The following is a 16,360-nucleotide window of genomic DNA, read 5'->3' on the forward strand; positions in this document are numbered from 1 at the left end:
ATTAAACTTCAACTTTAACCAAGGTAAGTATCGTTTAATTTAGTAATTCTATTACGTCATATCACTTCCGCCATCAGATGAGATTTTAAAGCACACTCAAAAAATTTTCAATAGTAACTTTTATATATATAAATGTAAACAAATCAGTTATTCAACACATTTACATCAAAACTATTAGAATTTATAATTCTCTTGTTATAGAAAGTTGCAAAAGTATTCACATTTGTCCAACCCGCTTTACTCATAATATCAGCTAAAGAAACATTGTACAGTTTAGCTTTAGACGTAGCTGCAGATCTCACTGAATGAGCACTAAATTGTCGAGTGTCTATACCCGATTTTTGCAAAACTACTTTAATCCAACGGGAAATAGTGCTGCAAGTAACTGCTTTATGCGGCTTAATGTAACTGATAAGCAACTGCTTAGTGTGAACACGCAAAATTTTAGTACGTTTAATGTATTCTTTCAAAACAGTATATACACACAACCTCCTATCTGGAGGAAAAGCTTTCAGTTTGACATCTGGATTCTTATATCCTGGTCTAGACTGTTTTAATAAAACATCTAAATGAAAAACAAATTCATCCCTCAATTTTTCCATACAGTCAACACTTAAAAACTTCAGTGTTTGTACACGAGTAGCATTTGTTAATGCTATCAACATAACGAGCTTCAACGTTACTTCTTGTAAAGTTAACATATTTACAGGTGAAAGCTTTCTCAAGTAGTTCAAAACTAATGATACATCCCATACACAAATGTTCTTAGATTTTGTAGGTCTAAGATTATAAACTCCTTTCATGAATCTGACTACTAAAGGATGTGCTCCTACAAGGACATTATCTATCACTAAACCTAGTGCAGAAAGAGCAGATCTTGCTGTATTTATGGAACTGTAGCCAAGACCATTTTCATATAAAATAGTCAAATAATCAAGCACTATATTTATAGAAATTTGAACTTCACTAATTTTCCTTTCACGACAGTAAGAAAACCACTTTTTGACAAATACTTTGTACTGTTTTTTAGTGCTTTTTCTCCAAGAGCATAACATGATGCTGGCAGTTTTTGTCGAAATTCCTCTGTCAATAAACTGTTTCCTGATACATGACATATCATTAGATTCAATGTTTTGTTCAATGGATGGACAGTGTCTTTGTAAGGAAGAGTCAGTAGATCTTTCCTTGCTATAACCAGTATGGGTGTATCGATTAACATCTGCATCACCAGAGTAAACCATGCTTGAGTCGGCCATAACGGCGCTACTAAAATAACTGTTGTCTTGTCTTTCAAGATCTTCTGTACACATCTACCTAGTAAACTGAAAGGAGGAAATAAATAGCATTTAAAGTCACTCCAGTCTATAGAAAAAGCATCTATAAAACTAGCATCAGGGTCAGGTTTCCATGAACAAAACCTTTTCAATTGTGAGTTTAGGCGAGATGCAAATAAATCAATTTGGGGGTCACCCCACAGTTCACATATATCACAAAAAATGTCTTTGTTTAACTGCCATTCAACTTGATCATTGAACTTTCTAGATTCAGCATCAGCAATAGTATTTTCAGTTCCAGCAATGTGGCTAGCAGTGAGCCACACATTGTGTTTCTTTGCCCAAAACCAAATAGATTTTGCAATAGTGTTACAACATATTGACTTAATTCCACCCATTTTATTGACATAGCTTACTGCTGTAGTATTGTCAGTTAATATTTTCACATGTGTAAAACATTTTAATTGAGATTCAAATGATTTCAAACCATACAAAATTGCTAGTAATTCTAAATAATTTATATGATATTTTTGTTCATCAGGGGTCCATCTACCTCCTGTTTTGTTGTCAATAAGTACTGCTCCCCAGCCAGAGAGTGAAGCATCAGTTTGTAAAATAATTTGTGGATTAACTCTGTCCAAAACTCTGGACTGTGTATAAATATTACATGACCACCAAATAATTTCTTTTTTCATTTTATCAGTTATTTCCATATTGACATCAAAATTGCCCTTAGCCATCTTTAAGGCATGTATTTTTTCTATTTCAATATCTCTATAATACAGTTGACCATAATCAACAGCAGAAAAACTTGAGATTATCAAGCCTATATAACTAGCAACTTCTCTTATTTTAGAGATTTGTTTTGAAAGTAATTTTTGACTTTCTTCATGTATCATTTCTTTTTTGTCTAGTGTTAAAGTGACAATCATTTTTTCAGAGTCTATCAAAAACCCTAAAAATTGAATTTTCTTTGTAGGTATAAGAACAGATTTTTTCTCATGTACTATGAATCCCAAATCAGATACCAATTTCACAGTATCTTGGATATTTAGACTACACTCTGCAATTGTATCGCCTATCAATAAAGAATCATCAATATAACCTATATTGATATGACCTGATCTGCGGAGTGTAGCATATACCACTTTCATAAGTTTTGTGAATAAACGTGGTGCACTTGCCAACCCATTTGGTAAGCAAGTATATTGATAAATAGAACCTTTCCAAATAAATCTCAAATATTTTTGATATTGCTCATCAATGGGCACTGAATAATAAGCATGGCGCAGATCGACACTAGCCATGTAACAGTTTTGTTTTATCAAATGCAATGCCATTTCAAAAGTGTCCATTTTAAAATGGTGATACTCTACATGTTCATTTAACTTTTTTAAATTTAGTATCATCCGATATTCACCATTCTTTTTTGGTGTCACAAATATTGGTGAAATATATTCTCCTTCAATAGATTTTACCTTTTCAATTACTTTAATATTCAGTAAATTTTGAATTTCTGCATCTATTATTCTAGTATTATTATCATTTGCTACTATGTTTCTAATAGTTGCTTGATTTTGAATAGGATGTATACCATCAATAAACTCAATGGGACATTTATGAGCAATATCTAAAATATTACTGTCTGAAGTAATTTCTTCCCATTTATTTATATAATTTTTCAATCTACCTGCTACAAAATTTATACTCACAACATCAGGTTTTAATATCTGTATTTGTTGTGAGTCCACCTGGAGTTTTTTGATTCTCCAGTCTTATCTGAGCCTGCACGAGATGCTCTACCACGGCCGATACCTCTACCACGGCCTGTGCCTCTACCAGAGATCCTAAAATACCAAGGTCTACGACCGCCTCTATTAAAGCCACTGTTGAAACCACCCCTTCCTCGGATTTTATTTGATATTCTACTACACTTGCCAATATCATCAACAGTTTTGACCACATCACCACCAAATAGGTTTTTATCATAAGGGACTGTAGCATTCAGCAAATGTCCATATTCACCAATGATATCATACTTCATGAGAGTTCTTCTCATCAAGCATACTAATCTGTTAGCATGCCCCATCAGAGCGAGTGAATCCATACAGTCGTCTAACATATTACTATGCTCAGTACACTCCTCTTTCTCTAACATTAAATCTAGTTTATTAATAACTTTAGCCATGACAGTAGCTGTCTTCACAACTACAGACTGAATAGTTTTCATTTTGTTATCGACTGTTTTAGTCTCGGGACTTAAAATATCCCAAATAACCTGGTCAGTTTGAACAGTAACGAGACCGTCACAATTTTGTGGTCTCTGAAGTTTCTCATCTTTCATGAGATCTGAAAATCTCTCAGAAGAAATCCCATTTCTAAAAATATCAGTTATATTATTAGCCAACTGTTCATTAATAGATGGTGCATACTTTTCACCAGACCTAAATTTTTTGCTCATGCTAGCAAATCTTGTCTCTTCACAAGAGTCAGATTTTTGTTTCTTACTAGGGGGTTCATCCCTTTTTTCATTATCTGCTTGGACCTCGTCACAAGCGTCATCATAACAATCAGACTCGTTTTGATTTTCATCATCATATTGATATTCATCATCATAAAGAGCGTCTATTCTCTTGTGCATGTTATCAACCCTACAGTTGGTTTTTACTTGTTCAGATCTTATCTGCTTCAATATATCTAGCATTTCATTGTTATTATTAGCGTCACCACTGACACTACTAGTACTAGACTTTGCTTTAGAAGTGGACGGCGTACTCGAGGAAGGGGGCTTCCCCTGAGAAGCAGACTTGGACGAAGCCTTAGAAGTTTTCGACCTTGTTTTAGCCTCCTTTGGTTTATCAAAGAGTAAAGCATCTTCATCCTCTAATCTTAAATAGTCATCGTCTACACTTGATGCCTTCTTATCAGGCGTTTTCTCTGATTTCTTATCACGAGACTGTATCATGGCGTCCGCCATATTTGTTTACAGAATAGTAATCTCAAACCCACACGAGAATGAAAATAATTTCTATAAAAAATTATAAACCAGATTTAATCACATTAAATCTTCAATAAATTTATTAATTGACTTCCTCGAAGTCATATAATTAAATAACAAATCAATTTTCAAGGTTGCAATACGAGGTTACTAACACACGTCAGTCCTCAACGAAAGTTGACAGTACACTGAGGTTGCGGTTGCGCAGTGCTTCTCATCTGATGGCGGAAGTGATATGACGTAATAGAATCACATATTTTCGTCCAAAGCCAGAAATGCATCTTTATCAATGACTGCCTGTCGGTACTGTTCACATCTTGTAATATTGGTAAATCAAAGCTTAAAGTTGAACAGGCACTGTCCTTAAAGAAAAAAAATATAAAAATGACATATAACACTTGATAAAAAAGGTTATTGTTTGTGTGACTATTTATCCTGTAAATGTCATTATGTGTACATGAAGTTTGTTTTTCGGTAAAAATTAAACTTTAATGAATACACTCTCTTTCCATTGCACTGGTAACGTGAGAGCATGATTATACATACAAAAAGATTTTCATCTCCCAAGGACTTGAACCAGGATCCTCTGAGTTACAAGGCAGCTAATACTTCCAAAGCTCCACTGCATACTGTTGACTTCAGTATCTACCACTTTTACTAAGGGAATCAATCCAGTCACACTCCCACCAACAACCGTCATCATACCATTATGACTGTCACACATATACCCTAGCAGGAATTCCTCTTTAACCACCATTGTTTATTTAAGTTGGGTGTCAATGAAATCAGAGAGCATGAATGTCATTACAAAACACTTGAACCTGAGACATCTGTGTTACAAGGCAGTGTGAATACTGACTGTGCTGAAAAAGTGCTATCTTAGTTCAACCTGAGACATCTGTTTCAAGGCAGTGTGTATACTGACTGTGCTGAAAAAGTGCTATCTTAGTTCAATCTGAGACATCTGTGTTACAAGGCAGTGTGAATACTGACTGTGCTGAAAAAGTGCTATCTTAGTTCAATCTGAGACATCTGTGTTAATACAAGGCAGTGTGTATACTGACTGTGCTGAAAAAGTGCTATCTTAGTTCAATCTGAGACATCTGTGTTACAAGGCAGTGTGAATACTGACTGTGCTGAAAAAGTGCTATCTTAGTTCAATCTGAGACATCTGTGTTAATACAAGGCAGTGTGTATACTGACTGTGCTGAAAAATGCTATCTTAGGTCAACCTGAAACATCTGTTTTACAAGACAGTGTGTATACTGACTGTGCTGAAAAAGTGCTATCTTAGGTCAACCTGAGACATCTGTTTTACAAGGCAGTGTGTATACTGACTGTGCTGAAAAAGTGCTATCTTAGTTCAACCTGAAACATCTGTGTTTATACAAGGCAGTGTGTATACTGACTGTGCTGAAAAAGTGCTATCTTAGCTCAACCTGAGACATCTGTGTTACAAGGCAGTGTGTATACTGACTTTGCTGAAAAAGTGCAATCTTAGTTCAACCTGAGACATCTGTGTTACAAGACAGTGTGTATACGGACTGTGCTGAAAAAGTGCTATCTTAGGTCAACCTGAGACATCTGTGTTACTAGACAGTGTGTATACTGACTGTGCTAAAAAAGTGCTATCTTAGCTCAACCTGAGACATCTGTGTTTATACAAGGCAGTGTGTATACTGACTGTGCTGACTAAGTATCTACCACATTTACTAAGGGAAGCTATCCTGTCATAAACTAACCAGGTGCTCCGCAGGGTGCAGCTTTTTACTACCGCAAAGGTTGAACCCTGAACAATTGGGGCAAGTATGGACACAACATTCAAGCTTGATACAGCTCTGAATTTGGATTGTGATCAAATTTTTGACATACTATGGGTTTCTTACACAAAACAAATGTCAAGATCTTACACATATATTGCACAATATTGTGCAATTAAAGATTTATCCTTCAAACTTCAAAAATTTGAAATTTGAGAAAAAAAATTGAAAACTACTACCACTCCCCTTTTTTTGGCCATTAGTCAAAAACCTGACATTTCTTTATACATAATTTACAAGTAGTGTAAGGGAGGTAAATCTGAACATATCCAACATTGTATGTTAAATGTTTTTGAATTACCTACCTTACACTGCTTTTAAATCATCTTAATGGGTTGTCTATTGACCAGAAAAAACAAGTTTTTCCCCCTTTTTTTTGCCCCTAATTCCAAAACATTTCGAGCCATAACCCCCAAAGTCAATTCTTACTATCCCTTCATTGTTTGGAAACTGGTGGTATCATTTCAGAGAGATTCATACACTTAAACACAAGTAATTGTTTGAAAACTACAAAAATGCTTATTTTGGGCCACCTTTTTGGCCCCTAATTCCTAAACTATTGGGACCATAACCCCCAAAATCAATACTATCCATCCCCTAATAAAATGAAAACTTGTATAATTTCAGAGAGATTCATACACTAAAACACAAGTTATTTGTTTGAAAACTACAAAAATGCTTATTTTGGGCCCCTTTTTGGCCCGTAATTCCAAAACTTTTGGGACCATAACCCCCAAAATCTATCCCAACCTTCCTTTAGTGGTATTGAACCTTCTGGTAAAAATTTATAAAGATCCATTTACTAAAACTAAAGTTATTGTCCGGAAACTAAATGTGTCTTCGGACGACTACGACATGATAGCATTATACGACGCAAACATTTTTTTGAGATCGTATAAAAACAGTTGAGTAGGATGCTGATCCACAGAAGTGACTTTTGGAAGTAAAAAACACATCTGACTGAACAAAAATATAAAAGAAAATCAAGTACTATACAAATACATTCAAACCAAGCAGGCACCAAGGACATATCCAAATGTAAATTACTTTCAGTTGAATACATAGTTTTGTAATCTGATTGATTTTAACTTTTTTTCTGGAAAAAAAATCACTCATTTTTATAAAACATTGTCCATCCTAATTAATATGTCATGTTTGAAAACAAGTTTATTTTTCATTATTAAGGCACAAGTGATGTATTTATAGAAGAAACAGCAAAACCTTTTAATTCTAAATTATAACAGCATGCATAAAATTGTTTATGATGTAGAGATGAACATTTTCAACAATAAGTTTGAAATAAGGACGCTACTTTAATCAAATGACACTCACAGTCAAACAACATTTATATAGCCCAATACATTGCAGGTTAATACTTTACTTAGACACTTTCAATAGACACATGAAGTGCTAGATGAATTAATGGTCAATCTCAGAATGCAGTACTTCAGATTTACAACATTTCAAGATAGAAGAAAATTTGGACCCTTAATAAAAATTGATTTGCTGAGGTTCTAGACTGCATGTTGAAGGCTGCACTGCTGAGGTTCTAGACTGCATGTTGAAGGCTGCACTTTGACCTATAATCATTGAATTTAATCTATCGTGACTTGGATGTACATGATGTATAGTTGTCTCATTAAGTAATAAAGTAGAAAATGAAAACTATACAAAAAGATCATCAACAAGTTTTGAACATCTTAGCACTGGGAAAAAAGAAGGACATCTGGATATTTCTGTGAAAATTTCATCAAACTTATTTAGTGTTGTTCAGAAATATCCATTTATAGACATAAAGATGTGATATGAGTGCCAATGAGACGCCTCTCCATCCAAGTCACAATTTGTAAAAGTAAACAATTATAGGTATAAGTATGTTTTCAATTCAATTCTTTTTTTAGCTTGAAATCTAAACTCGACAGCAAATATGGCAAATTAAAAACTTTAAGTGAAATAGTATATCATATGAACAAGGAATGATTTGAATCTGGAATAATTTTGAATTCTGGAAAATTGATTAGAAATGCATGAAGATAACTAACCCAGCTAAATAGGGTTAGCCATGCAGATGCAGATAATTCCTTGTTTATATTTCTCTTAACCCTGTCAGACATATTTTATATGTATGTAGGTCATTTTGAAGGACATTGATTTTCTGATTTGAATTATTTCATAATTAGTCTTTAAAGTTGACTAGCATTACAATATATGGCATGGGTTTTGCTTATTTTGAAGGCCATACATGCATAGTGACAGTGACCTATACATTGACGTTACGCACAGTATTGCGTTGCAAGATGTAACATGAAAATATAAAAATTTTGACTCCGATTTTGCACTATTTTTCAAAAAATATTGCAGAGTACCTCCTCGGCCGAGTTTTATAAAATAAATACCATATGACGAAGGAAAGATTGAAGTTTTATTGTTTATAAGGCCACGAATTTCGTAAGAATCGTTTTTTAAGAAGTGAAAAAAAAATGCAAAATTAAAAAAAAAAATCTTTGCGCTTATTCTTAATGCCGCCGGGACATATGAGGTTAAAATTAATCATTTCTACATCTTTAAAAAGTATTTATTTCATAAAATAATTTAGAAAAATATAATTTTAACTCATTTTTAGTAGATTATTTTTTTTAGGATGAAATCACTTTTGTCTAATATCTAAATGTGCAAGTTTTTAGACTCTATATGCTCTTTCTCTGTTTTTTTTAAGCACTTATGGTTATATTTACAATTCACAAATACAGTATTTATATAATTGTTTAAAGTTTATAACATCGTTGTACCTCGGATTCTAATCTGTAAAGGTCAGGCGGAAACCCTGTTGAAATAGAACAAAAGAATCGAAGCTCTTTGTTAGAGAAGTTGATAAATGCTTACTGTAATGTTTACTATAGTAACAAATTTTTTTTTAAGTTAATAGAAACAAATAAAACGATATTTCTTCTCAATTACGAAGTGTTTTATTTTAAAAACACCATTTTCATAAGTTTTCAATTTATCTATTGCATTGCAATGCAGAACAATTAGATATCAAGTCGACGACATGGGTATCTATCAAGTTGGATGTAGAAAATGCATAACCTCCGATTTAAAAAAAAAATTACCACGGACAGAGAACATATCAATCTATTAGTTCAGTAATTTTCGTGTCTGCCCTTCCATTATGTGACTCAAGAAAAAAGTCCCAAAAGTGGGTAACAATTGTATCGAAAAGAGAAAATAGAGTGCACCTATTTATGTTAGGGCGTGTTTGAGGTGCATATTTTGTCTTTAAAATGTACAAAGCAAGAGTATTTGATATATCATCTCTCTTTAGATTCTATCATTTTTATTATCAAAGCTACAGGTTGACTTTATAACATAAAAAAATCACAGTATGAAACGATGAAATATATGGGCCAAGTGAAATACCTATCTAATGAATCACAAAAACAAAGTAGGTGTGATCGAATAGCTTTTTTTTTATTTACTAAAAGTACTTCACGACAGTCTTTTAAGTTGGATGATGAAAATGCATATCTTTGAAAAAATATAATTTTTTGTGGGTGATAACTATGGTTTATAATCTACAACCACTGAAATTTTTTAGTCTGCCCTTCCATGAAATATTTGATTAGAATTTTTCTTAATGTTTAAGAATTTTCAAAAATTCCACCTGACAACCAATCAGACAATAGTTTTAAGTTAAATCAATGCTAACAAGATCATTAACTGATACTCATTAGCTAGTAGATACATTTGTCTTTTAAAATACAACTGACATATAAGGATCGTAATGGTGCTATGTTGATAAATTTATCGGTTTTCATGAGCAAAATTGGCAGCGCGTCATCCCTGGCTACAATGGCTTCCATTTCTATGCTGGCGTAATGGGGAGATAATTTTGACGAAGTAGAATCCTGACTGAGGTGTTCTTAGATTTGTGTGAAAACTTTTGTCCATAAAAAATTATCCCTAGTCCCTCCCCCTTTTCTCACTGTGTCTATATAAAAGAGTATAATCCTGATGTGTGTGGGATTTTTATTTTAAATCTGAGTGTTATTTGGATTCATCAGACCTTTTTGGAATGAACATTTTGGCATCATTTTAACTACCTAGACGGACTAGTGTGTATTCATATAAAAGACGCTACTGTGAAGAAACGTCTAAATGACGCCTTTGGACATAATGGCTAGACATAGGGAATGCTTTCTAAAATAAAATTATAAGGTCATGATGTTAGTGAAAACACCCGACTCATATAGCCATTTGTATGAATTTATAGTTTGTATCTTTTAAATATGGTAATTTAGTATAATAAATGCACATTTTCTATCTATATCACATATTTCAACTGAGGGATGGAAAAAAATAACGTTTGGACAAAGTGGCTAGACATGCGATTCATTAAAATTCTGCTCCATAAAAAATTTTGTTTTACATTTGAAATTTTGAAAATGCTTTTGTTTTTTCAGAACTTTCTATTGAGTATACTTTTATTAGTTTTAATATGATTTAATTATATAATCGTGGGAAAAATTTGGTTGATTATATAGGGAATCATTGAAGCATGACTGGAGCGGGCCCCCCCCCTTAGGAAAAGTTCTCGATCCACCACTGTGTGTCGCTCACCTGTTACTGTATTTACCTGTTACTGTATTTACTGATGTCGGCCATCTTGGTTGGTAGGCGGGGTCATTAGACACTTTCTTTAAATAGATACCCTAGTAATGATTGTGGCCAAGTTTGGTTAAATTTGGCCCAGAGTTTTAGAAAAGAAGATTTTTGTACAAGTTACAAAAATGACAAAAAGTTGTTCAATATTGACTATAAAGGGCAATTACTCCTTAAGGGGTCCTCTAATAATTTTGGTCATGTTGACTTATTTGTAGATCTTACTTTGCTGAACATTATTGCTGTTCACAGTTTACCTCTATCTATAATAGTATTCAAGATAATAACCAAAAACTGCAAAATTTCCTTAAAATTACCAATTTTAGGGCAGCAACCCAACAACGGGTTGTCGGATTCATCTGAAAATTTGTGAGGGGATAGATCTTATTCTGATGGACATTTACATCTTGAAAGATTTGCCCTAAATGTATTAGTTTCAAAGATATAAAGCAAATACTGCATTTTACCACTATGTTCTAATTTTAACAATGTCAGCCATTTTGTTTGGTAGGCCGGGTCATCAGACACATTTTTAAAACTTTATACCACAATGATGATTGTGGCCAAGTTTGGTTAAATTTGGCCCTGTAGTTTCAGAGAAGAAGATTTTTGTACAAGTTACAAAAAATGACTAAAAGTTGTTCAATATTGACTATAAAGGGCAAGAACTCCTTAAGGGGTCCTCTGACAAATTTGGTCATGAAATTTTTTTGTAGATCTTACTTTGCTGAACATTATTGCTGTTTACAGTTTATCTCTATCCATAATAATATTCAAGATAATAACCAAATACTGCAAAATTTTCCTTAAAATTACTAATTTGGTGGCAGCAACCCAACAACGGGTTGTCTGATTTGTCTGAAAATTTCAGGGCAGATAGATGTTGACTTAATAGACAATTTTACCTAATCAGATTTGCTCTAAATGCTTAGCTTTCAGAGTTATGAGTCAAAATCTACATTTTACCCCTATGTTCTATTTTTAGCCATGGCGGCCATCTTGGTTGGTATGCCGGGTCACGCCACAAATTTTTAAAACTAGATACCCAAATGATGATTGTGGCTATGTTTGGTTAAATTTGGCCCAGTAGTTTCAGAGGAGAAGATTTTTGTAAAAGTTAACGACGATGGACAACGACGACGACGCTGGACGCCTAGTGATGGGAAAACCTCACTTAAGGGCCAGGTGAGCTAAAAATTGGGATGTGTTTCCCGATTTTTATGGAAAGAAGATGAATTTATGAAGAAACTGGTACCATCTCATACTTTTGATTAGACCTGCTGAGTTATTTATTTTTCAATACATTGCGAGTCAGGTAATTTATTTTCAAACTACTATAGAACAAACCATTTATTTTTGTGATTATCAAGGCTGAGTTATTTATTTTCAAAATCCTCTGTAAATGATGGGAACATGTTCTACCCCAATTTTTCTGTCTGCAGAAATAGCCGTTCCTTTGCTCCTACTTTGTTTCTTGATTATTAATTCTGGAACGTCACAAGATTGTTTTCTACTTCTGTTTGCTGATATTTGGTGAATTAAATTTAAATGGTTTTGACAAATGTTAGTTCCATCATCATCATGAGGATTGGAGTCACAATGTTATAAGCCCTAGCTCTACAAAAAGTTGTGTTTAAGTCTGTTGATTGAAACTGTTCAAATGTAATGGTATTTGCAGATCACAATTGATTGATGCAATTTTCCTAAAGAAAGTACATTCTACACTCATAATGGTTAAAATATGTTTTAGTTGTTGACATTTAGTAAACTTGTGTGTCTGCCATTTGTGTAGATCTTCTCTCTCTTATTACTGAAGAGTTTCAAAAAGGGGACATAACTCACTACAGTCAGTTCAGCAACTTCCAAAGCAAGGTTGTCGGCTCTCCGAACTTTCCAGAAGTCCTGCATTTTTAAACTTGTACAATCATTGCATATACGGGTATTAGGATCAATAAAATCTATATGTAGGTGGCTTTCAGAGTTATTGCCCCAAAAATATTTTTGGATACATTTGAAGAGAAAACAACCTTTATTTCATTTTTTTATAATGATATAATTGGGAAATTCTGCTTTTGGAGTAAATAACATGCTCAAAATGGTCAAAAATCTAGTACTTTTCAGTAAAAAAATACTACATAACGACACTTACATCTAAAAAAGTACTCAAATTTTGTCAATATGTGGTTTTAAAGATTTTTTACATCGGTATAATCATTAACACAACTGCTGCAGTGGAAGTTATTGTATCAATTTGCCTAAATATCTTTCAATAGGTCATTTGCTGAAATACACAAAAATGGCTATATCATCCAAAGACAGCCCGGTTTCCATGGCAACAAGACCATGGCAATAAAAAAATTTGTCTTTTTATGTTCTCATGGTTCATTCCTTTAATTTAAACCAAAAATACATAACTTTAAAAAAAAAATAGTTTAGCCATTAATTTTTAAATTTGGGTCATCCTTACAGAGAATTGATGTTAAGATAACAAAAAAACATTAAGATTTCCTAAAATTTTTACGTCCCTTCGAGTTTAACATTGAGTTATAACTAAAGAAAACATTTAAACCTAAGATCTACAACTATAAAAACTGTGGTATTAACATTCTCTTAAGCTGAATAGTTCATAAATCTTTATTTTCATTCTTACCATAAAAGTCCCATCCAATGGTCATTCTCAGCCTCCATCCTTATTGACAAGCTGTGATGCTAACCTGAAATGTAAAATGCTTAGTTATTCAAAATGGTTTGAAAGGACCATTGTTGATATACTCTGGGATTAACAGATACATGTATAAGTTCCAGACATACTATATGTATATTAAATAGACAAAGTCTACAAATATGTAATAGATGTTGAGAACATATGGTTGACAGCAACCCAACACACTGTTGAGTAATTACATCAGACATATTATTGTACTGATAGATGTAAGAGGAGATTTCTGATCAAACTCTTTATAAACATTCAGACCACATGAAAATAATATTTCTGAAATATTTTTTATAAAAACTATTTTTTTTCCAAACAGGAATAACATACTGGTACCTACCTATGTATTAGATCTATAAGTCTTATTTCCACACCATGAAAATCATTGAAAATTGACATTATACATCTTTTGTGAAATTAATATGAAAGATGGAATACAAAAAATAATTCAAAGGTTTATGATTTGAATGTCAAATGCACAAAAAATCATTTACAAATTTTACAGAGTTATCTCCCATTGAATGAAAGAATCTTGCTGTTAAATGTACTTGAGTCCCCATGAAGTTGTATTCCGATTTCAAGAGGATGGTAAAGGGGCATTATGAACATGGAAACACTTAAAATAAAACTAGAGGCTCTAAAGAGCCTGTGTCGCTCACCTTGGTCTATATGAATATTAAACAAAGGAAGCAGATGGATTCATGACAAAATTGTGTTTTGGTGATGGTGATGTGTTTGTAAATCTTACTTTACTGAACATTCTTGCTGCTTACAATTATCTCTATCTATAATGAACTTGGCCCAGTAGTTTCTGTGGAAAATGTTAGGTTACAATTTACAAATTTTATGAAAATTGTTAATAATTGACTATAAAGGACAATAACTCCTTAGGGGTCAATTGACCATTTTCGTCATGTTGACTTATTTGTAAATCTTACTTTGCTGAACATTATTGATGTTTACAGTTTATCTCTGTCTATAATAATAATCAAGATAATAACCAAAAACAGCAAAATTTCCTTAAAATTACCAATTCAGGGGCAACAACCCAACAACAGGTTGTCAGATTCAATTTCAGGGCAGATAGATGTTGACCTGATAAACAATTTTACCCTGTCAGATTTGCTCTAAATGCTTTGGTTTCAGAGTTATAAGCAAAAACTGCATTTTACCCCTATGTTCTATTTTTAGCCATGGCGGCCATCTTGGTTGGTTGGCCGGGTCACCGGACACAATATTTAAACTAGATACCCCAATGATGATTGTGGTCAAGTTTGGTTTAATTTGGCCTAGTAGTTTTAGAGGAGAAGATTTTTGTAAAAGATAAGTAAGATTTACGAAAAGTTGTTCAATATTGACTAAAGGGCAATAACTCCTTAAAGGGTCAACAGTTTGTAGATCTTACTTTGCTGAACATTTTTGCTGTTTACAGTTTATCTCTATCTATAATAATATTCAAGATAATAACCAAAAACAGCAAAATTTCCTTAAAATTACCATTTCAGGGGCAGCAACCCATCAACGGGTTGTCCAATTCATCGGGCCAGGTGAGCTAAAAAGCAAAAACGTTGCACTGAAAAATAAAAAATAGTCCAGGTTTACTATAAACAATGCTGGACTAGCAGGAGAAATAAAGTCCAAAGTACACGAATGCCCCACTGGCACTATTATTTGGCATTAAAATTAGAAAGATCATATCATATGGAACATGTACACTAAGTTCAGGTTGAGTGGACTTCAACTTCAATAAAAACTACCTAGACCAAAAACTTTAACCTGAAGCGGAACAGACAAACAAACGAATGGGCGAATGGACATACGAACGAACGGACTCACAGACCAAAGAACATAATGCCCCTCTACTATCATAGGTGGGGCATAAAAATAAAAGTGTTTCTTTGTTGCATACCAGGTATATGAGACATTTCCTTTCTCTTTTTTCTATTTTTTATGCAATTCCAATTCATAGTCAAGTGAATCAATCTGTGGATTCATTTATTTTTGTGGGTACCAATTTTCATGGATTAAGGAAAACTTACACATTCATGGATATTTCATTTGTGGTTTTGCTTAAGTCTGCTTTCAAGCCTTTATACAAATTTTCAGCCGTTGAATATCTAATTTCACATTTCACCTGTACCAACGAAATCCACTAAAATTGGTATCCAATGAATGACAATGACTCCATATAGTACTTTAAGGGGTAATGGGGTCATCTTCACACTTCTATACTGAGTGCCAATGAAAACACAACACTTGGTTTTTCAAAAATAAAATTTATACTAGAAATGATAATCTTTCAAAATAAATTGTTCTTGAAAATTAACAATTTTAACAATAGATCGATATCAAACAAAAACTGTTTCCTTGTCATCTTTCGTGCGCAATAGGTAAACGAAACATCTAATGTCGAATCATCAACTCACAGTCCTAACACAAAATGTTACAGCCCCGTGGTGCAGTGCAATCTCCACAGCGCCGTGGAGTTGATCATCCCGGACGTTTAATGTGATCCCGAGGAATTTTATTCCACTTGTCCCGCAAAGCAAACTCAAGCTGACTTTATGATATTGGTGGTGGTTTTCATCGTCTAAACCATGTTAAATCTGATGCAAAATTTGCTCGATTGGACCAAAATCCGGCGAAAAGCAAGACTTTTGGACAAGGCGCGTGCCAAATGTCTATGTAACCACCACTGATGTTTTTTGGTACATAATGAATGTTTTTGGTCTACAGAATTCGATGTTTACGCCAGATGGCCGTTTAGATGTCACTAAGGAAAGACTGTGGTGCTCTTTAACAATTTCTGCGCAAATGGTGCTTTACAGAAATTGCTCCAAAGGTTCTACCGTGACCACCATTGAACTCTCGTGACATTTGAACAGCCATCAGAGTC

The 16,360-nt window shown here is 33.5% G+C and overlaps 1 protein-coding gene and 1 long non-coding RNA gene across 2 annotated transcripts; both read right to left on the minus strand.

Annotated features, from left to right (window-relative positions):
* Positions 1–101: 101 nt before the first annotated feature.
* On the minus strand, positions 102–1,306 carry LOC143047178 (uncharacterized). The gene has a single exon (XM_076220164.1). It carries the CDS (start codon positions 1,254–1,256, stop codon positions 144–146), a length of 1,113 nt encoding a protein of 370 aa, XP_076076279.1. The 5' UTR covers positions 1,257–1,306; the 3' UTR covers positions 102–143.
* Positions 1,307–4,519: 3,213 nt separating this feature from the next.
* Positions 4,520–16,358, minus strand: LOC143047182 (uncharacterized). Its single transcript, XR_012969431.1, has 3 exons — positions 15,504–16,358; positions 13,402–13,465; positions 4,520–4,634 (listed from the first exon to the last, which is right to left on the minus strand). It is a non-coding gene; the product is annotated as an uncharacterized LOC143047182 (long non-coding RNA).
* Between the last annotated feature and the right edge of the window lie 2 nt (positions 16,359–16,360).

Source organism: Mytilus galloprovincialis, chromosome 10 (genome assembly GCF_965363235.1).
Source record: "Mytilus galloprovincialis chromosome 10, xbMytGall1.hap1.1, whole genome shotgun sequence".
In the NCBI taxonomy this organism is placed as follows: Eukaryota; Metazoa; Mollusca; class Bivalvia; order Mytilida; family Mytilidae; genus Mytilus; species Mytilus galloprovincialis.

Coding starts and splice junctions, on each gene's coding strand:
- LOC143047178 (XM_076220164.1), bottom strand. CDS start 1,256: ATGGCCGACTCAAGCATGGTTTACTCTGGTGATGCAGATGTTAATCGA.